At 56.2% G+C, this 20,997-nt stretch overlaps 2 protein-coding genes across 5 annotated transcripts; both read left to right on the top strand.

The window, feature by feature from the left end:
- The first annotated feature begins 1,152 nt into the window (after positions 1–1,152).
- Positions 1,153–3,341, top strand: ZBTB12 (zinc finger and BTB domain containing 12). Its single transcript, XM_074332720.1, has 2 exons — positions 1,153–1,295; positions 1,801–3,341. Exon 2 carries the CDS (start codon positions 1,823–1,825, stop codon positions 3,200–3,202), a length of 1,380 nt encoding a protein of 459 aa, XP_074188821.1. The 5' UTR covers positions 1,153–1,295; positions 1,801–1,822; the 3' UTR covers positions 3,203–3,341.
- Positions 3,342–5,331: 1,990 nt separating this feature from the next.
- EHMT2 (euchromatic histone lysine methyltransferase 2) lies at positions 5,332–20,657 on the top strand. Of its 4 annotated transcripts, XM_074332717.1 has the most exons (28): positions 5,332–5,420; positions 6,067–6,133; positions 6,230–6,448; positions 6,549–6,802; positions 7,592–7,676; positions 7,765–7,805; positions 7,916–8,071; positions 12,175–12,312; positions 12,433–12,547; positions 12,711–12,812; positions 13,026–13,174; positions 13,266–13,409; positions 13,493–13,728; positions 13,806–13,988; positions 14,111–14,193; positions 14,537–14,643; positions 14,742–14,864; positions 14,941–15,042; positions 15,795–15,899; positions 16,015–16,169; positions 16,253–16,420; positions 16,743–16,887; positions 17,176–17,253; positions 17,622–17,737; positions 17,841–17,927; positions 19,403–19,481; positions 19,622–19,797; positions 20,188–20,657. In XM_074332717.1, exons 1-28 carry the CDS (start codon positions 5,379–5,381, stop codon positions 20,366–20,368), a joined length of 3,636 nt encoding a protein of 1,211 aa, XP_074188818.1. In that variant the 5' UTR covers positions 5,332–5,378; the 3' UTR covers positions 20,369–20,657. The 4 variants fall into 4 exon arrangements, with proteins under 4 accessions (XP_074188818.1, XP_074188819.1, XP_019571156.1 ...); XM_074332718.1 differs by lacking the exon at positions 12,711–12,812; XM_019715597.2 differs by lacking the exon at positions 5,332–5,420 and having other exon boundaries at positions 5,839–6,133.
- Positions 20,658–20,997: the final 340 nt, after the last annotated feature.

Here is a 20,997-nt window from a genome sequence, read left to right as displayed (position 1 = left end):
GGTGGGGAAGTGTGGGTATCAAAAATGCAAGGAATAGGGGCGAGGGTAGCCAGTCTTCAAGGCGCTGATAGATGCTAGTGGTGAAGCTGTGGAGACCTGCAGCTTCCTTTGGTAATGAGGGGAAGAGAAGGCGGAGGTGTAGCTGAAGGGAGGTTTCGTTTAGGGTGGTGGAGCTCTGACCTTGTCAGTCTGGTGAAGGGACGAGTACAATTGGGAACATTAAAGATAGTACAATCGTACTAACAAATAATCACATAATTAGTGGTACTAGAGATGAGATGGGCAAGGTCATCGGCAGTTCAAGTGGAGGGAGTTTGCCTTCACAAAAAGTTGAAGTCGATTCTGAGAATGGAGAGGAGGGGAGGACAGATGGGATTTTACACGCTCTTGAGACGGAGAGGAAAGTTGAGGGTACTGGATTGTCTGGCCTGGTAGGAAGTTAAAACGTATTTTAGGCCAGGTGGGCTGGGATGGTTACTAGCTTCAGTTCCGTTGGGAAGGCCTGGAAGTGTGGCTGAAGAACTGTGAACATACTCAAAGCGGGATGCACGCGTGGGCAACAGCGACTAACAGCTCAGAGCCGGGGACGGGGGTGTGTGTGTCGGGGGGGTGCGATGGGTGGGTCTGGGGCCCTGGGAAGGGCTGTGCCTGTAACCCGGACCCCGATCAGCACAGCTTGGCCAAAGCGACATCACCACTGGAGCAGGTGGCGGCGTCGCCGCGAGGAGACAAGCCCGCGGGCAGAACGACGGGCGGGGCGCGCGCGCTGGAAGGCGCGGAGCCCGCGGCACCGCGGGCCGCCGGGATCGGGGGGCGGACCCGGGCGAGCGGGCCTCCGCGCGGCACTTGGCACGCACGCGCAGATGGGCCGCGGGGCCCGGAGGCACAGAGGAGGGGGAGCGTGAAAGAGGGGGATGTGGAACGTATTTCCGCTCTGGCGGACAAATAATACCGGCCAAAGGGGAGGCCTGGTCGTCCGGCCCTTTAACCGTGTGGGGGGGGCTGGTGAAGAAAGGGGGGTCGGGAAGGGGGGACTCCTGCTCCTTTAATTCCCTCCCCTCTTTCTCCTCCCCGAGTTCTTGTCGCGGCCGCCGCGCGCGGGGCCTGGAACACACAGCACGAGCCACCCCCGCCCCTCCCCCCTGACGCCCACGCGGAGCCGGCCCCGCGCGCGCACCCTGTGCACCCACGCGCCTGCGCGCTGCCCAGGCCCTGCCCGAGTGTGGGGGCGCCGGCGGCCCCGGGGGGGTGGGGGAAGTAGGGGGGGAAAAAAACAGCGCGCGGACCCGGGCCAGGTGAGAGGCGCGTGCACTCAGGGTCGTGGGGCTGGGGGGGGCGTGCCACGGAGCTCTGAGCGGGGGGGTGGCGTGCACCATGCGTGCAGGCAGCGGGGGGAGGACGTGAAAGGCGCGTGCAAACGTGCAAAGGGGGGGCGGAGGAAAGAGGCAGCGAGTAAAGGGGGCGGGGTGACAAGAGCCTGCATCCTGGGCACCCCAGAGTCTAGAGCCCAAGGCCTCTGCTACCCCTTCCTCTGTGATTCCGAGGGCACGCGGGTTCTCCCCATCCTCGCGGTGCTGTTGGGCTGGGGGTACGGACGCCGCTGCCCCGCCCCCGGGAACCACGCCTCCCTCCCTTCGGAGGGACAGCGCCTCCCCCCGGGGCAGGGGAAACTGAGGAAGAGGCCTGAAGACTGGGAGATGTGATGCTGGGGGACCGGGCAAGAATGGGGGCGAGGGGCCTGGAGCCTTGGCTTAGGAGAGCCAGAGACCTTTGTCTCTGACCGGTTTCCTTCCCGACCAGGGTTGCCCACTCCCCCGCCACAATGGCCTCTGGGGTGGAAGTCCTGCGCTTCCAGCTGCCTGGCCACGAGGCCGCTACGCTACGGAACATGAACCAGCTCCGCGCAGAGGAGCGGTTCTGCGACGTGACCATTGTGGCCGACAGCCTCAAGTTCCGCGGCCACAAGGTCATCCTGGCTGCCTGCTCCCCTTTCCTGCGGGACCAGTTCCTGCTGAACCCCAGCTCTGAGCTGCAGGTCTCACTGATGCACAGTGCACGCATCGTGGCCGACCTGCTACTCTCCTGTTACACGGGTGCCCTGGAATTCGCAGTCAGGGATATCGTTAACTACCTGACGGCTGCCTCCTACCTGCAGATGGAGCACGTGGTAGAGAAATGCCGGAATGCCCTCAGCCAGTTCATTGAGCCCAAAATAGGTCTCAAAGAGGATGGGGTCAGCGATGCCAGCCTTGTGAGCAGTGTCAGTGCCACCAAATCCCTCCTTCCTCCTGCCAGGACCCCAAAGCCAGCCCCCAAACCTCCCCCCCCACCCCCTCTACCCCCTCCGCTGCTGCGGCCTGTGAAGCTAGAGTTCCCGCTGGATGAGGACCTGGAGCTGAAGGCCGAGGAAGAGGATGAGGACGAGGACGAGGATGTGTCTGACATCTGCATTGTCAAGGTGGAGTCGGCCCTGGAGGTGGCACACCGGCTCAAACCTCCCGGAGGCCTAGGAGGAGGTCTGGGCATCAGTGGCTCAGTGGGCAGCCACCTGGGGGAGCTGGCCCAGAGCAGCGTGCCCCCCAGCACTGTGGCCCCACCACAGGGTGTGGTGAAAGCCTGCTACAGCCTGTCTGAGGACGCAGAAGGGGAGGGCCTGCTGTTGATCCCCGGAGGCAGGGCCAGCGTGGGGGCCACTTCGGGCCTAGTAGAGGCAGCAGCAGTGGCCATGGCTGCCCGGGGGGCGGGGGGCAGCCTGGGGGCAGGGGGCAGCCGGGGCCCTCTGCCAGGGGGCTTCTCCAGTACAAACCCCCTAAAAAACATCAAGTGCACCAAGTGCCCGGAAGTGTTCCAGGGCGTGGAGAAGCTGGTCTTCCACATGCGGGCACAACACTTCATCTTCATGTGCCCGCGCTGCGGCAAGCAGTTCAACCACAGCAGCAACCTCAACCGCCACATGAACGTGCACCGCGGCGTCAAGTCACACTCTTGTGGCATCTGTGGCAAGTGCTTCACGCAGAAGTCCACACTGCACGACCACCTCAACCTTCACTCAGGAGCGAGGCCCTATCGCTGCTCCTACTGTGACGTGCGCTTCGCCCACAAGCCTGCCATTAGGCGGCACCTCAAGGAACAGCACGGCAAGACCACGGCCGAGAACGTGTTGGAGGCCAGCGTGGCTGAGATCAACGTTCTCATCCGCTAGCCGGGCAGGCACTGGGTGCCTGGGTTGGGTGGGAAGTTGGCTCCTTGACCCAGGAGAATAGGGGGTGTGTGTTGGGGACAAACAGGTACGGTGGGGAGCCTGAGCAGACATACACATCCTGAGGGAGGCGCCCAAATTCCTTGGGGAGAAGATCCTGCGTCTTCAGAAGAAAAGGATGGAGAGCCAGAGGGTTCTTGGAGAAGGCCAAGGGAATATGGGGTCCCAGAGAAAGACTGTCTTCTCTTAGAGGTGCATGGAAATGTGGAGGGAGGGAAAGGGTCCTACAGAATGAGGAGGAAAAAAGACTGGAAAATGTTTTATTACTGGCTAAGCCTTCCCAGGGAGAGGTCTGACACTTCTTGAGGTAGGGGTGGGGGGGAGGGAATCGGGAGGGAATTTGGCAGGAGGCAGCTCACAAGCTTCTGCTTAGAATAGATCCTTGGGAAAGGGACTGGTAGGGGGAAGGATTATTGAATCCCAGGAAAGTAAGGGGGGACAGGTCTTGCATGCTGGGAGAATGGGACTGTGGGTACAAGGCTCACCAAAATTCTAGGGAGAACAAATAAGGTGGCAGGTAAGAGAACATGGGTGAGCATCCTAGGTAGATATTGGGAAGTGGGGTACAATAGCAAGAACAAGAAATAGTAGGGGGTGGGGGGTAGGGCACTTAGATGAAAGGACACAAGAAGGGCTGTTTGGGGGGAGGGAGAGGAGTAGAAACATACAGTATTTTTTAAAGAAACAAAACGTATTTTTTAGGATTTTTTCTGGAGTTTGGGCTTTTAGTTTTTCTGCTTTTGTTTTCCACAAAATAAAAAAAGAACAATTTTTTTTTCTTTATATACTCTGGCAACTGCTTGTAAATGACTGACCCACCCTAGACAGCCTTTTATTTGCTCAATACCCAGAAGTCACAACTCATGCAGGTCCCATGCCTAAAGGAGCCTTGACAGCAGAAGAGCAGTGTGACAAGTGGGCTCCTCTGACCAGGTACCTTCCCAGTTCTGCAACTTCAACACCTGGCAGACACCTCACAGCACGAGTGTTCTGTGATTTGTTTGGCAGTGGTGGTAACACGTGACCTGCTCCTCTGAGGAGTTTGGTATCAGGGCCAGGGATATGCTACAGGTGTGATCATTGTGCCCACCGAAAGTGTAAGCAGGAGCCTATGTTTGGGCGTTTTGGTCTGGGGAAAGGGCACACGCCCTCGGGAAAGCTAAAAACCACTTTGTTTGGATTAGGGTATGGGGAAGACTACAATTCCCAGAAAGCTCTGGAAAAGTTAACCAAAGACAACTACAGTTCCCAGAAGGCCTTGAATTGGCCTCAGGTGCCCTATATCCGAACCACCTGCCTGTGTCAAATACTGCTGGTGATATCAAACAGATGTTTTCCTAACTTTGACCAGAAGTAGTACTTAAAGGGACGGTACCCTAAATAGAGTTATCAAGGTTGTACAACCAAGGCCTAGTATCATTCAGACTTCCAGTGTGGGCTGGGCTATGTATGACCCACGGAGTGCCTGACTATGCTTGTGAAGTGTTTGGCAAAACACTTATTTTACTAGACTGTCACTAGACAGTAATGACCCTTGGGCCACTGGAGGCTTACCTGGATCCCTAGTGCATGTGGTGGCATAACATGTCTGTTATAAACAGAAGAGACAGCCCCAGGTTTCAAAGGGGGACATGAAGCAGCATGCTAGAACCAGCCAAGAGTAAAAGTGTTCTCTGCGCGTCCCCATCATCCCCTTCTTGCTCGTTAGAGAAGCGAGGCCAAAACTGAGGCCGAGCTTTCTGCCTGGTGACCCAGAAACTAGAGAGCAACACGAAGCAGAAGCACACGCGGGCCAGATTGGAAATACAGCCGCTGCCGAGAGCCGGAAGGCTCAGACGCTCCGCTAGTTACCTAAAACGGTGGGGGATGGAGAGCCCACACCCGGACCCAGGCGTGCTTCACCTTCCGTTCCCCGATGAGCTGAAGCTAGGAATGGCAGTATTCGCCCCCACAGCGCCCAGCCTTAGGGGAGCCACTGCCATCTCCAAGGCTGCTCTCGGGGGAAAATGGCCAGAAAGCGCGCAGTGGCTCCTTTAAGGCTCCTCCTAGCCCGCCCTCCCCCCCCACCCACGTGACCCGGGGCGGCCGCGCGCCGGCTCGGCCCCCAGCGCAAGCGGCGATGGCGGCGGCGGCGGGAGCTGCAGTGGCGGCGGCCGCCGAGGTGCGGAAGGGGAGGGGGAGAGGCGGGTGCATGCCCGCGCGCGCGCCCGGGGGAAGCGCGCACCCGTGCAATGCTCCGGGGGTGCAACGGGGCCGGGGGGCCCGGGCGGGACTTACAGCAATCCGGAGGGCCAGCACCGGGGGCGGATGAGGGGACCAGGGGGTGGGAGGTGGGGGGAGTGGGCACGGAGGCGCGCGTGCAGCCGCCGGCTGTCCCGGAGTGGGCGGCGGGCGCCGGGGCCCCAGGAGCACGCGCGAGGGGCACAAGGGGCCGTCCACCGGGCTGGGGGGCAGCGGGCGCTGGAGGGGTTGGTGCCCGGGGTCCCCGCGGCCTGGGGGACAAAGGGGGAGCGGCGCGTGCAGCCGGGAGGAGGGGGCGGGGCCGGGGCGCTGAGGCCCCGCCCCCTCCCCCTCCTCTCTTCTCGGCCCCTGAGATGAGGGGTCTACCGAGAGGGAGGGGGCTGATGCGGGCCCGGGGGAGGGGTCGTGCGGCCCCTCCCGGCAGCCGAGGCCGCGGAAGGGGGGGATCCCATAGGGGAAGAGGTAGGCCCCGGAGCCTACTCTCTCTCCCCAGGGCCCAGGCGTCCTGGGCCCCCCAACTTCCTACCGGGCTGACCAGTCCTCCTATCCCTTGTGTCGCCTCCCAGGGAGAGGCCCCCGCTGAAATGGGGGCGCTGGTACTGGACAAGGAGCCCAGAGGAGCCACCGAGAGAGGTGAGTACAGCAGAAACGGGCCCAGCTGGACCGTCACCTCTCCAATTACAGGATCCCCTGAGCCCTTAGCCCTGAACTTTTTCTCTTCCCTTACAGTTCATGGCTCTTTGGGGGACACCCCTTGTAGTGAGGAGACACTGCCCAAGGCCAACCCCGACTCCCTGGAGCCTGCAGGCCCCTCATCCCCAGCCTCTGTCACCGTCACTGTTGGCGATGAGGGGGCTGACACCCCTGTAGGAGCCACACCGCCCATTGGGGATGAACCTGAGAATCTTGAGGGAGACGGGGACCTCCAAGGGGGACGCATCCTGCTGGGTGAGAGGCTTCGGAGTCTCGGGGTGAGGTGGGGTATCCTCTGACTCTGCCTTCCCTCTTATCTTGCCTCTCTCTGCCTGCCTGCCTGTCTGTTTTCCAGGCCATGCCACAAAGTCATTCCCGGCTTCCCCCAGCAGGGGGAATGCCTGTCCCAGCCGGGCCAAGATGTCAATGACTGGGGCCGGAAAATCACCCCCGTCAGTCCAGAGTTTGGCTATGAGGCTGCTGAGTATGCCCGGAGCCCAGGGGGCAGCAGCAGCAGGGCCTGAACCCCCTCCAGCTACAACCAGTCCAGAGGGGCAGCCCAAGGTCCACCGAGCCAGGAAAACCATGTCCAAACCTGGAAATGGACAGGTGAGGATTGTGAGAGGGTTTTGGGGATGGGAGGGCCAGGTAAGCAACCTTCAACCTCTTGTAGGCTTTTTTTTACAATTTAGCTTTGGGCCTTCTCTATTCACAGTTTTACATATTTATCAAGGGGCTACTTTGTTTAAATTCCGGGTTGGGGCTTAATCTGAACAAACAGGTTTCTGTCTTCCTGGAGTTTATAATTCCTGGGAAGAGCGTAATAGAAGAGACAAAAGTAAAGACTTATTTATGAGTTAAATGTTTTAATTACTCTTAAGATAATGACTATGTAAAGAAACTTCAAACCACTCTTTCTTTCTACCTCAAAGCAAGCCCCCAGAGGACTTTTTCCTCTCTTTGAAACTGCCCCTGCTCCATTTTTAAAGGTTGTACTCCTACTGGGAAGGAGATGTGGCCCACAGATGACAGAGGTCCAAGAATCTCACAAGCTTTATGACTATGTTTTGGGGGCTCTTGGTAGCATTTTGTTCTGGGTGTGGTTTGGGAACTTTGGTTAAGGCCTTAACCTTTGTTTTCTCATCTGTAATATGGGAAGAAAGGGCCGGCAGCATGCTTGAAGTGAGTGTTAGGAATGGGATGTGCTTGACAAACTTCTCAGGAGACAGCAGTTGTTATAGCCACATTCTGGTCACTGCAGGTACAGATGGCATTTTTGAGGGTGTGGTTCACCATCCCACCCACATCTGGGGCTCCAGGCTAATCTTGGCCACCCACCCGACCGTAGACCCTACTCCCTCTTCCCTGACCCTAAGTGTGCTCCCTCTCGGTCCCCAGCCCCCAGTCCCTGAGAAGCGGCCACCTGAAGTGCAGCATTTCCGTATGAGTGATGACATGCACTCGCTGAGGAAGGTGACCTCAGGTCAGTCCCACCTCCCACCCACCTGGAGCTTGACATGGCCAGTTCTGAGGATTTAGGGTACAAGCCTCACTCCTTTCTCTCCTTCCAGATGTGGCCAAAAGGAGGAAACTGAACTCGGGAAGTGGCCTGGTGAGCCTTGAGAGGCAGGGAACAAGACCTGTCCACCTGGGGGGCTGCTCCAAGGGAAATGGGTTGGTGGGGGAGTGCTAGGAGCTTCCATTGTTCTGATCTTTTTCTAGTCGGAGGAGTTGGGTTCTGCCCGGGGTTCAGGAGAAATAACTTTGGACAAGAGGGACCCTGGGTCCCTGGAGGAGTGGGAGACGGTGGTGGCGGATGACTTCAGCCTCTACTATGACGCCTATTCTGTGGATGAGCGTGTGGACTCCGACAGCAAGGTGAGAGGGGCCAGCCATGTCCGGGTGCTCTCTGTCCCCCCTGGCCTCCTGTGTCACTCTTCTCTCTTTATCTTCTGAACAGCCCCTGATTCACTGCCCCATACTACGTTAACTTATTGCCATATATGCTGCGCCCCATTCCATCCCCGTGCCCTTCTCCGTAGTGACCACCATCCTGGATTTTGGGTTTAGCAGCCCGTTTTATGGTTTATTTGTTGTTTGCTCGTTTATCCGTTTGCTCTTGATTTATCTCATACATGTTTGCCTATGCACTATAATGCTGCGTCTTGCCTGTTTTGCTCTTTATTTAATGTTTTATCACGAAAACTTTCAAATACAGATGATCTTGAACAACACTTTGAACTGCGCTGGTCCTCTTATACTTGGGTTTTTTTTCAATAAACACTGTAAATGTAGGTTTCTCATGAATTCTTACAACATTTTTTTCTCTAGCTTACTTTATTATAAAAATATAGTATATGATATATAAAACATACAAAAATGTATTAATCAACTGTTTACGTTATGGGTAAGGCTTCCGGTCAACAATAGGCTACTAGTTAAGTTTTTGGGGAGTCAAAAGTTATACATGGATTTTTGACTGTGTAGGGGTTGACACCCTTAACCCCCATGTTGTTCAACAGCCAACTGTATAAACAAAAGAATAGAAGAATGAGCCCCATGTAGCCATCACCCAGCTCCAACAATTTTTAATACTCAGCTGGCTTTTTAAATAATTTTTTTAAATTTTCAATTACAGTTGATATATAATATTTTAGGTACACAAAGTAGTGATTAGACATTTATATAAGTTATCAAATGATCACCCCAATAAGTTTAATACCCATCTGACACCTACATAGTTATTACAATAGTATTGACTGTGTTCCCTGTGCTGTACTTTTTACATCCCTGTGACTATTCTTATAACCAGCAGTTTACATTTCTTAATCCCTTTCACCTTATTCACCCATCTCTGCAACCACCTTTTTCACCCATCTCCTACCCAGCAACCATCAATTTGTTCTCTGTATCTTAGTTTGTTTCTGTTTTATTTGTTTGTTATATTTTTTAGATTCCACATAAGTGAAATCATGGTATTTGTCTTTTTCAGTCTGACTTATTGCGGTTAGCGTCATACCCTCCAGGTCCATCCATGTTGTCACAAATGGCAAGATTTCATTTTTTATGGCTGAGTAATGTTCAGTTGTATGTATATACGCAATTTCTTTACCCATTTGTCTGTCAATGGACACTTAGGTTGCTTCCATATCTTGACTATTGTAAATAATGCTGCAGTGAACATAGGGATGCATGTCTTTTTGAATTAGTGTTCGTTTTCTTCAGATAAATACCCAGAAGTAGAATTGCTGGGTCATAAGGTAGTTCTATTTTTAATTTTTTGAGGAACTTCCATACTGTTTTCCATAGTGACTGCACCAATTATAGTCCCACCAACAGTGCACCAGGGTTCCCTTTTCTCCACAGCCTTGACAATATTGTTTGTTGATTTATTGATGGTGGCCATTCTGACACGTGAGGTGATATCTCATTGTGGTTTTAATTTGCATTTCTCTGTGATTAGTGATGTTGAGCATCTTTTCATATGTCTATTGTCCACATGTATGTCCTCTTTGGAGAAATGTTTGTTGAGGTCCTCTACCCATTTTTAAATTAGATTTTTTTGGTGTTCAGTTCTATGAGTTGTTTATATAGTTTAGATATTTTCTCTTTATCAGGTATATCAATGGCGGATATCTTCTCCCATTCAGTTGTCTTTCGTTTTGTTGATGGTTTCCTTCGCTGTACAAAAACTCTTTAGTTTGATGTAGTCCCATTTGTTTGTTTTTTCTTTTTTTCCCCTTACCCGAGGTGACAGATTCAAAAAAAATATTACTAAGATGTCAAAGAGTGGGGCTGGCCTGGTGGCTCAGGTGGTTGCAGCACTGTGCTCGTAACTCCGAGGTCACAGGTTTGATTCCCACATGGGCCAGTGAGCTGTACCCTCTACAGCTAAGATTGTGAACAACAGCTCTCCCTGGAGCTGGGCTGCTATGAGCAGCCGGAGGTTGGCGTGGGCTGCCAGGAGCGGCCAATGGCCAGCGTGAGTGGCCAGCAGCCGGCGTGAGTGGCCCTGGGCTGCTGTGTGCTGCTGTGGGCTACCGTGTGCCGCTATGAGTGGCTAGTGGCCAGCGTGAGTGGCTGGTAGCTGGCGAGAGCTGCCCTGAGCTGCTGTGAGTGGCCGACCAATGACCAGCGACCAACTACCTCAGCCGGGGGAGCGCAAGGCTCATAACACCAGCGTGGGCCAGGGAGCTGTGTCCTACACAACTAGACTGAGAAACAATGGTTTGAATCTGAGTGGGGGGAGGTGGAAAAAGGGGGGAGGAAGATGTCAAAGAGTTTATTGCCTGTTTTCTTCTGGGAGTTTTATGGTTGCTGTTCTTACATTTAAGTCTGTAATACATTTTGAGTTTATTCTTGTATGTGATATGAGAAAGTGGTCCAGTTTCATTCTTTTGCATGTGTCCGTCCAGCTTTCCCAATCATTTATTGAAGAGACTCTTTACCCCACTGTATATTCTTGCCCCATTTGTGATACACAGCTGATGTTCATCTACTCCTCCCTCAACGCACATATTTATTGGATTATTTTAAAGCAAATCCCAGTATCATTTTATCTGTAACTATTTCCACATGTATGTAAACGTAAGGCCTCTTTCTGTTTCTTAACATCACTACATGATTATTTTCACACCTAAAAAATTTGCCAATGGTTTCTTAATATCATCACTTTGCTATCAGTTAGTCTTCACATTTCCTCAGTTTCATAAATGGGTTTTTTTCAAAATTTAAATGAGGTCGACACATTGATCTGATTAATATTTGTCTTAGTCTTTCTTGATGGTTCCCCCATCTTTTAAAAAAAATTTTTCTTGCCATGTATTTGTTGAAGAAACCAGGTCAGCTGTCCTATAGAATTCCTCACGTTTAAAGAGTTGGTTGATTGGATGGGGATTGACATGTACCTGTCTGCCCAATGTTTCTTGTAAACTGATCTAAAAGCGTGATCAGCTTCAGGTGTTCTTTTTGTTGTTTGTTTGTTGTTTGTTGTTTTTGCCAAGAAGGCTTGATCGCTAATATTAGTGCTTCCTGTTTCATCACGTCTGGAGGCATAGAATATCTGGTCTTTTATTAGTGATGGTAAGATTGATCAGTGGATTTAGGTGATGTCAGTCTGATCCTCATTATAAAGTTCCTTGTTAGCTTTTCATCTAGTATTTTTAGCAGCCATTGGTAGTCTTACCTGTTTACGAACTTCTTAAAAAGAGTTTCATACTATACATTTGCTTTCTGGAAGTTTTTTTTTTTGTTTTTTTGTTTTTGCTTAATATTACGTTGCCGCTGCCGGCCCAGTGGCTCAGGTGGTTGGAATGCCGTGCGCCTAACGCTGAAGGCGGGTTCGATACCCACATAGGCCAGTGAGCTGCACCCTCTACAGCTAAGATTGTGAACAACAGCTCTCCCTGGAGCTGGGCTGCCATAAGCAGCTGGAGGTCGGCATGAGCTCCTGTGGGCTGCTGTGTGCTACCGTGTGCCAGCGTGAGTGGGTGGCAGCCAGCATAAGCAGCCAGCCACCGGGGACAGCTGCCATGAGCTGCTGTGAGCGGCTGATTGACGACCGCCGACCGACTGCCTCAGCCAGGGGGAGTGCAGGCTCAATACCAGCATGGGCCAGGGAGCTGTGTCCTACACAACTAGACTGAGAAACAACAGCTTGAACTGGAGGGGGGGGCGGGGGGGGGAATATATATGTTATGTTGGCAAGATTCACACAATGCATCTCACTATGGCACCTTTATCGTTCCTGTGTAATATTGTACATCCTCTCCGTTCCCCAGCTCTTTCCCTCCGTCCCCACCCATGTTCACCTCCATTAGGGAGCCTCCCTTGGTAGTGGTTTTTCTCCTTATCCCTCCTCATTGTGTGGGTCTTGGGGGTTGCATACCACCTGTTCTGCCTCTCCCCCAAGTTCCCCCACTAGGACAGGTCTGTGGCCCAGGCGTCACTGTTTCCTCAGCCCCACTTTGCCTCTCTCCCAGTCTGAGGTTGAAGCTCTGGCTGAACAGCTGAGTGAGGAAGAGGAGGAAGAAGAGGAGGAAGAAGAGGAAGAGGAGGAAGAAGAAGAGGAAGAGGAGGAAGAAGAGGAAGACGAAGAGTCAGGCAATCAATCAGACAGGGTGAGAGCTGGAGGTTGGCACCCCCAGAGGAGAAGGGGCTGTGGGACGAGAGGTCTGAGTCCTCAGGGGAGGGGTGGTAGGCTGGGGGCCAGGCTCTCTAACTCTCTTTCTCCTCCCCAGAGTGGTTCCAGTGGCCGGCGCAAAGCCAAAAAGAAATGGCGAAAGGACAGCCCCTGGGTGAAGCCATCACGGAAGCGACGGAAGCGGGAGCCTCCACGGGCCAAGGAGCCACGAGGTGAGGAGGCTTCCCCTCTGCTTTGGGATCCCCTCCTCCAGCCCCCTTCCCAGCCCCCAGAGAGCATGCACAATCATTGACGCTCACGCATGTACACCCGCATGTACCCACATGTCCAGGCGCCTGTGAGCTCGCACTCTCACTCTCTCTGTCTCTGTGTCAGGAGTGAATGGTGTGGGCTCCTCAGGCCCCAGTGAGTACATGGAGGTCCCTCTGGGGTCCCTGGAGCTGCCCAGCGAGGGGACCCTCTCCCCCAACCACGCTGGTAATTGCCAATTGCTGGGATAGGGAGCCACTAGGGGGCACCCTCAGGGCCGGAGGGAAAGGGGAGGAGGGGTACCCCACTGGATGTCCATGGCCAGGCTTTGGGGGTTCTGGAGCATGGAGGGAAAGGCAGGGCAGGGGTGAGAGGCCCCGCCAGGGGTCCCAGTTGGTGAAGGGTAGGGCCTCCCTCAGCTCCCTTTTTCCTCTGTCCAAGGGGTGTCCAACGACACGTCTTCGCTGGAGACAGAGCGTGGGTTTGAGGAGCTGCCCCTCTGCAGCTGCCGCATGGAGGCACCCAAGATTGACCGCATCAGCGAGAGAGCAGGGCACAAATGCATGGCCACGGAGAGTGTGGATGGAGAGGTGGGCCTGTGGGACGGGAGGAGAGGTGCGTGGGCATCCAGCCCCAGGCCCCAGCCTCACCTCGCTTCTCGCCCATTCTCACTGCCCACAGCTGTCAGGCTGCAATGCCGCAATTCTCAAGCGGGAGACTATGAGGCCATCAAGCCGTGTGGCACTGATGGTGCTCTGTGAGACCCACCGCGCCCGCATGGTCAAACACCACTGCTGCCCAGGCTGTGGCTACTTCTGTACAGCGGTGAGTGACCCGTGGGGCAGATGGCCGCGTGCCCCACAGGAGAAGAGGCTCCCATAGCCTAACCACATTGTTTCCCTGCCCAGGGCACCTTCCTAGAGTGCCACCCTGACTTCCGTGTGGCCCACCGCTTCCACAAGGCCTGTGTGTCCCAGCTGAACGGGATGGTCTTCTGTCCCCACTGTGGGGAGGATGCATCTGAGGCCCAGGAGGTGACCATCCCCCGGGGGGATGGAGTGACCCCACCAGCTGGCACTGCAGCCCCTGCCCCCCCACTCCTGGCCCAGGATGCCCCCGGGAGAGCAGACACTTCCCAGCCCAGGTACTGACTCCCCCTTCCCTACTGTCTTTCCTCGCCCCCTCCCCCTCACCCTGAGACATCAGCGCCTTTTCCCACAGCGCCCGGATGCGAGGGCATGGGGAGCCCCGGCGCCCACCCTGCGACCCCCTGGCTGACACCATTGACAGCTCAGGACCCTCCCTGACCCTACCCAACGGGGGCTGCCTCTCAGCTGTGGGGCTGCCACCAGGGCCAGGACGGGAGGCCCTGGAAAAGGCCCTGGTCATCCAGGAGTCGGAGAGGTGAGGGGGGGCTTGCTCTCCGACACAGTGACAAGCGCTGGGGCTAGAAGGGCAGATCTGTAGCTGTTAAGGCTGGTGCTCGAATCTGAGGAGCCCACCCCTCCCCTCCCTTGCTATGGCAGGCGGAAGAAGCTCCGCTTCCATCCGCGGCAGTTGTACCTGTCAGTGAAGCAGGGGGAGCTGCAGAAGGTGATCCTGATGCTGTGTGAGTACTCTGCTCATTCGTTCTGCAAACCTTGATGGAGCAGCCATGATATAGCGGCCTTTGGCTGGGCTGGGGGTACAGCAATGAAGGACTTTGTCCTTGGCCCAGAGAGGTTACCTACCTTGCCCGGTGCACAGCGGCACTCGGGCAGAGCCGCTTGGCAGTCGGGCAGAGCCGATGCTCCTAAATCCTTACTGTCTGCTCAGGGCCTCAGTGAAGGTGAGAAAAAGAAGGGCTAGGAGGTTGGGGCCCTGAGAAGCCTCCCTGGAGGAGGTGCCACCCGCCCCTCCTTGCTCGCTTACCACTTGTCCCTCCCTCTCCCGGTGGCGGGCTCTCCCCGCAGTGGACAACCTGGATCCCAACTTCCAGAGTGACCAGCAGAGCAAGCGCACGCCCCTACACGCGGCTGCCCAGAAGGGCTCCGTGGAGATCTGCCACGTGCTGCTGCAGGTCAGCACGGCCCGGCCCCCTGCCTCACTGACCAGGCCCTCGGGCCGTCCCCTGCCCAGCCCCTCCCTGGTGCCAGCCCACATCCCCCCTCCTCACAGGCTGGAGCCAACATCAATGCAGTGGACAAGCAGCAGCGGACACCGCTGATGGAGGCCGTGGTGAACAACCACCTGGAGGTGGCCCGCTACATGGTGCAGCGCGGTGGCTGTGTCTATAACAAGGTGGGGCAGCGGGGCCGAGTCAGGGACTGGGTTTGAGGTGCCAGCCAGAGGACTCAGCTGCCCTGGTCTCCCCCAGGAGGAGGACGGTTCCACCTGCCTCCACCATGCCGCCAAAATTGGGAACTTGGAGATGGTCGGCCTGCTGCTCAGCACGGGACAGGTGGACGTCAACGCCCAGGTCAGGGGCCTGCCCAGCCCTCGGGGTCTTTGACTCGGCCTCCGGCTTTGGGCCCTCTTTCAACCTCAGCTGACCTCTGACCCCTCCCTAGTGCTTCCCCTGCTCCAGCCTGTCCCCATCTTTTTCCCTCTTCATTTGTATCTTTCACTCTTTTTCTTCTTTCTCTTTATGTTTTCAGAATGAGGTGCCTTAACCTCTGGAAGTGTCCAGTGAGATTCTTTGTTAACTCTTAGTTTCTCATATGGTTTTAGTCTGTTGTCTTTCTTTTCGATCTTTGAATCATCCCATCCTTTGTCAGGAAGAGCCCCTTGAAGTTGACGCCTGTGCCTTTTGATGTGACCCTGTAGGCTTTGAGAGCATGCAGCACATTTCCTGCCCCAGACTCAGAATCTACCATTTCTCTAAGAAACTCTTGTTCCTTTTAATGGGAATATTTATGGAGACTAGAGTCTGTGTACCTAGGGGCAGTTGTCGCTATTGGAACACAGCTTCTAGGACTTTTGAGTAGAAAGAGAAAAATTATTCTGTAGCCTTGAGCAGTAGACACTATTAGTTCCACTTTGTAGATGAGGAAACTGAGACCCAGAGATGTCAGGTGACTTGCTCACAGTCCCACAGCATGTGAGTGGTAGAGCTGGGCCTGCTGAGCCTGGCTCAGGTGTGCCCTAGACCACGTGCTGCTTAGGTGAGCAGGGCTGGCTGCTGGGGCAGGGCTAGGGCTTCCCCCACACCTACCTCCCTCCCCACCACAGGACAGTGGAGGATGGACGCCCATCATCTGGGCCGCAGAGCATAAGCACATCGAGGTGATCCGCATGCTGCTGACAAGGGGTGCTGACGTCACCCTCACAGACAACGTGAGAGTTTGGTTAGGGTCGCAGAGGTGGGGATGGCCCAAGGTCCCTGAACAAGGTGGAAGCTGGGCTCAAGGGCTCACTTCCTGTGCCCACCCATTCCCCACCCACTCCACAGGAGGAGAACATCTGCTTGCACTGGGCCTCCTTCACCGGCAGCGCCGCCATCGCCGAGGTCCTCCTGAATGCCCGCTGCGACCTCCATGCTGTCAACTACCACGGGGACACACCCCTGCACATCGCAGCACGGGAGAGCTACCACGACTGCGTGCTGTGAGGTTCCGCCCACCCCCGCCCCAGGGCCGCTCCCCCACCTCCCGCAGCCCCGACCCCACAGGCTTCCTGTCCCCTCCCAGGTTGTTCCTGTCACGCGGGGCGAACCCTGAGCTTCGGAACAAGGAGGGGGACACCGCATGGGACCTGACTCCTGAGCGCTCTGACGTGTGGTTTGCACTCCAGCTCAACCGCAAGCTGCGGCTGGGCGTGGGCAACCGGGCCCTCCGCACTGAGAAGATCATCTGCCGGTGAGCGCTGGCCTCGGACCCAGACCCCCCCTCGGCCCCTACTGCGGCTGCCGCATGGGGCGAAAAAGAAAACGCCCAGTTAAATTAACCTCGGAATAATATTGCCGCTGTTACCGTATAAAAGGGTCCTACGCAGTATTGGGGACATAACCTGTACTAAAAACTTATTTCTGTGTCTTGGAAATCTGAATTTAACTGGGTGCCCTACATCTTATGGGGCATCCTCATGCCCCAGTGAACCCCGGAACCACCGCCTTCCCTCCCCCAGCCCTCTCCTTGCACCGGGGGGACCCTCAGCCCATGCTCACCTCCCTGTTGCCAGGGACGTGGCTCGGGGCTATGAGAACGTGCCCATTCCCTGTGTGAATGGCGTGGACGGGGAGCCGTGCCCCGAGGATTACAAGTACATCTCAGAGAACTGCGAGACCTCCACCATGAACATTGACCGCAACATCACGCACCTGCAGGTGAGGGGCACCTGGCCCAGGGAGTGGAGCCTGGAGGGAACTCCTGTGGCGCTTGAGCCACATGGAGAAGGGGTCCTTTTTCTAGGACACGCAGAGGTGTCCTTCGGGCTCATGGTAGCCCTGGGGACACCCCTTCAGCAATAGCTTGATTCCACTCACCATGGGACCATCACCACCCGCAATCGTAAACATGGACCCTAGAGAAAGGGCAGCAGTAGGGGGCAGGGCGCACTGGGAGCCGAGGGCCCAGGCCGGCTCAGGGCTGAGCTGGCCCCGCCTCCCACCCAGCACTGCACGTGTGTGGACGACTGCTCCAGCTCCAACTGCCTGTGCGGCCAGCTCAGCATTCGCTGCTGGTATGACAAGGTACGTGCCCTCTCCCTCCCCACACGTGCTTGTTCACTCCTCAGAGGACCTGGCCTCGCACACCGACTCCCTGGGACCTTCTCCCTTGCCTCCTACCCTGTGGGGAAGTGGCAGAGGGCAGGGCAAGACCTGGAATTCCTGGGACGCTGCCAGGACAAAGCTGGGCCTAGCCCAGACACATGCAAACCAAGGGGGAGGGTTGTGGGTTTCGTATTGTCTGATTTCAGAGCATATGTGGTGTCCACCAGCCTAGCTTCCCTGTCTCTGGGTTGGGGGTCAAGGAAGGATTTTCCTCTGAAGTCCTGGGGGTCCTAGGCAGCTGAGGTGGGCACCACACAGAAACCACTGTCTCCCATTCCTCATCCCAGGACGGGCGGCTGCTCCAGGAATTTAACAAGATCGAGCCCCCACTAATTTTTGAGTGTAACCAGGCCTGCTCCTGCTGGAGAAACTGCAAGAACCGGGTAGTGCAGAGTGGTATCAAGTGAGGCCCCACCCCTCCAGCCCCCCTCACCCCCCGTTTTCTCCCCTCCTGTGGGGTACTTCCAGGCCCATTCACCCAACATCACCCTCTCTCCCACCCTCAGGGTGCGACTGCAGCTTTATCGAACAGCCAAGATGGGCTGGGGCGTCCGAGCCCTACAAACCATCCCCCAGGGGACCTTCATCTGCGAGTGAGTGGGGCAGGAGGACGAGCCCATGACTACTGCTGACTCCCAGGCCTCCCTCTCTGCCCTCCTCCCTGACGGCTCCCACCTCTTCTCACCCCCCCTTCTCCAGCCTGCTGTTTCTGCCACCATCCCCATAGCCAGGCACCACAGCTGCCCCCTGCCCCCACTCTCCCCAGACCACACAGCTGTCCGTCACCACTGCCCACATCTTCCCTCATCCCCTCCCTTTCCCTCTGTCTACTTCCAGCCTCACACACCTTCTCCCCGCCCTTCTGAGCTGGGAAAGCATGTTTTGGAGACAGACCTGGGTTTGAGCCCCACTGCCGCTGGGTGTCCTTGGCCCAGTTCCTTCACCTCTTTGAACCTCATTTGCTTGTCAAAATAGAGGTGACCTTTCTGTCCACCCTCTCAGGGCCCTCATTCCTCCCCATCAGTTCTCTGTCTGCCTGGTATCTGTAACCTCTCCCTGTTCCCTGGCTCCTATTCCATGGCCTTCAAACTTCACCTAGGTCTCCTTTTGCCTTTAAAATAATAAAAACTTTTAGCCCCATTTGCCTTCTTAGAGACCATCCATTATCTCAGTCAGGTCATCTCTCAACTTCTCAAACAAGCAGCCCGTTCTTCCTGGGCCTCACTCTCCCCACCATCCCTGCTCACTGCTCATCCCTGCTCACATCTGCCTTTGCCCTCACCCCTCTGCCAGTGCAGCCTTCCGATGGTCCCCCACCCCAGCCCCCGCTCCATGTGCCTCAGTCCTCGTCCCTCTGGCATCTGCCACCCCCTTAGCTCTGGCTTCCATGACACTGTCCTCACCTCTAACCTGTCCATCCTTCCTCTTACCAGCTCCTCTCCCTTTGCTTTCCAAATGTGGGTGTCCTCCCACCTGGCTCCTTCCTGGAGTTTCTCACGGCTCCTGTGGCCCCACCCCTTCCTGCCTCCCTGACCACTCTCCTGTCCTGCAGCCTGGCATCACCACCACCTGCTGGGTGGCTTCCAGTCCACACGCCTCCCAGCGTCGAAACCTGAGCAGAGTTCCCCACCCAGCCCACGGCCCACAGATACTGATCCCCTAACCTGAGGCCTGGCGCCTCCATGCTTGCCCGAGTCGTCCCCAGCATGGTCCCAGCCTTTCCCCTCATCCCTCCCACTGCTGCTTCTCCAGTTCACCCCGGCCCACACTTCCCAGTCCTGCCTATCCAGCTATTCAGTGGGGACCCCAGGTGGCGGGAAGGTGCCTTGTGTTGTCTCCTCACATGCCTGTGTCCCATGTTTCTCTTCCTGATCCCACCTTCTCCCTCCCCGATAATGTCCACTGTCCTCCGGGCCCCCTGTGCCCCGGGTCACCCAGCCTGGTCCCAGCAGTGTTGACCTGTGAGATTCACAGACACTGACGGGTAGCTGGCATGGTGGGAGAGGCTCCCGTGGGGTTGCAAGTAGCCCCCTGCTCACCTGCAGAACTACCGCTTCCTGCCCAACAGGTATGTTGGGGAGCTGATCTCCGATGCTGAGGCCGATGTGAGAGAGGATGATTCTTATCTCTTTGACTTAGACAACAAGGTGGGCAGGAGACCCCTCTGTCCCCTACCCCCAGTCAGCAGGTGGAAGCCTGGGGAGGAGGGACTGGGTGGTCAGTGGGTGGGGGCTTGGCCAGGAGTGAAGGGTGGGGGTAGATGTGAGGAGTGCTGCCCTCCCTTCAGGATGGAGAGGTATACTGCATCGATGCCCGTTACTATGGCAACATCAGCCGGTTCATCAACCACCTGTGTGACCCCAACATCATCCCCGTCCGGGTCTTCATGCTGCACCAAGACCTGCGATTTCCACGCATTGCCTTCTTCAGTTCCCGAGACATCCGGACTGGGGAGGAGCTGGGGTGAGGTGGCCAGCGCTCGGCCCGGGGTGTGGGAGATGCAGCATCCTGGGGCCAGCAGCTGAAGGCTGGAGGACGCCCGATTTGCAGGCGTGGGTTAGAGCAGCTTTTCAGCCATCGGTGTACAAAAGTATCCTTGGAGGGCTTTTTAAATAGCCCTGAGCATCTCAGAAAGATTTTGATTCAGTAGGTTTGGGCTGGGGCCCAAGACTGCATTTCAAACAAGTTCCCAGGCAGTGCTGGTCCACAAAACATATGAGGACTTAGAGCCTGTTGGGAGAAGATGGGGGTGGGTGCCAGCATCCCTCCTGGGGAACAGGATCCACACAGGCTTTGGAGTGGGCCTGGGCAGCTGGGTCTGGGTCCCACAAGCCTCTTGTGTTTCTCTGACAGGTTTGACTATGGCGACCGCTTCTGGGACATCAAAAGCAAATATTTCACGTGCCAGTGTGGCTCTGAGAAGTGCAAACACTCAGCTGAGGCCATCGCCCTGGAGCAGAGCCGCCTGGCCCGCCTGGACCCCCACCCCGAGCTGCTGCCTGAGCTGGGCTCCCTGCCCCCTGTCAACCCCTGAGACTGGACCACACCCTCCCTCCCCACCCTTGGATGGCCACCAGTTCAGCAGGCGCCCCTGTCACCTGCTGCTCACAGCCCATCTTCTCTTCCCCCAGCCCTTCACACATTCCTGCCAGAGGCCCTGGAGGTCTGACAGCCCCTCTCTCCCAGAGCTGGTTCCTCCCTGGGAGGGTGACTTCAGGGCTGGCCACTCCCCTGTTCCCATCCTCAGCTGAAGTTTGATGAATTGAAATGGGTCTCTATACCAACTGGTTTTCTTCTAAATAAATACTGGGTTTGGTAATAAACTGTCTAGGTGATTGTTGGGGGGTGGCAGGGGAGGAAGCACACACAGCCAGAGGGAATGTGGGTCCAAGGGGCAGAGATGGGAAGCAGGCTGGACAGGTGTGGCTGGTGTGGACAGCAGCCCAGGGGGAAGGGAGAAGAGTGGGGGACCACTGGGCAGGGTCTAGTCGAGGGCTAAAAGGCAAACCTCACACTTAATCCTGGCGGGAGGTGTGGGCGTGAGTGCACCATGAGGTCGTTTGCAGAATTACGAAGGATTCTTAGAGCATTCCAAGTCTTTCAGGCCATGGGCTGTGAAGCCCGCCGCAAGCGGCCCTGAGCCCCTGTCACTGGCTTGGCCTT

The sequence above is a fragment of the Rhinolophus sinicus genome, linkage group LG05, assembly GCF_036562045.2.
Source record: "Rhinolophus sinicus isolate RSC01 linkage group LG05, ASM3656204v1, whole genome shotgun sequence".
Lineage (NCBI taxonomy): Eukaryota > Metazoa > Chordata > Mammalia > Chiroptera > Rhinolophidae > Rhinolophus > Rhinolophus sinicus.
Note: the sequence above shows the minus strand (reverse complement) of the source record. Positions and strands in the feature narration are given on the sequence as shown.

Excerpts from the sequence above, each read along its gene's own strand:
- ZBTB12 (XM_074332720.1), top strand. The coding sequence starts at position 1,823 with ATGGCCTCTGGGGTGGAAGTCCTGCGCTTCCAGCTGCCTGGCCACGAG.
- EHMT2 (XM_019715597.2), top strand. The coding sequence starts at position 5,854 with ATGAGGGGTCTACCGAGAGGGAGGGGGCTGATGCGGGCCCGGGGGAGG. Across the intron at positions 8,072-12,174 it reads GTGTGGACTCCGACAGCAAG|TCTGAGGTTGAAGCTCTGGC; the intron begins GTGAGAGGGGCC and ends CCTCTCTCCCAG. Across the intron at positions 13,175-13,265 it reads CGGAGAGTGTGGATGGAGAG|CTGTCAGGCTGCAATGCCGC; the intron begins GTGGGCCTGTGG and ends CACTGCCCACAG.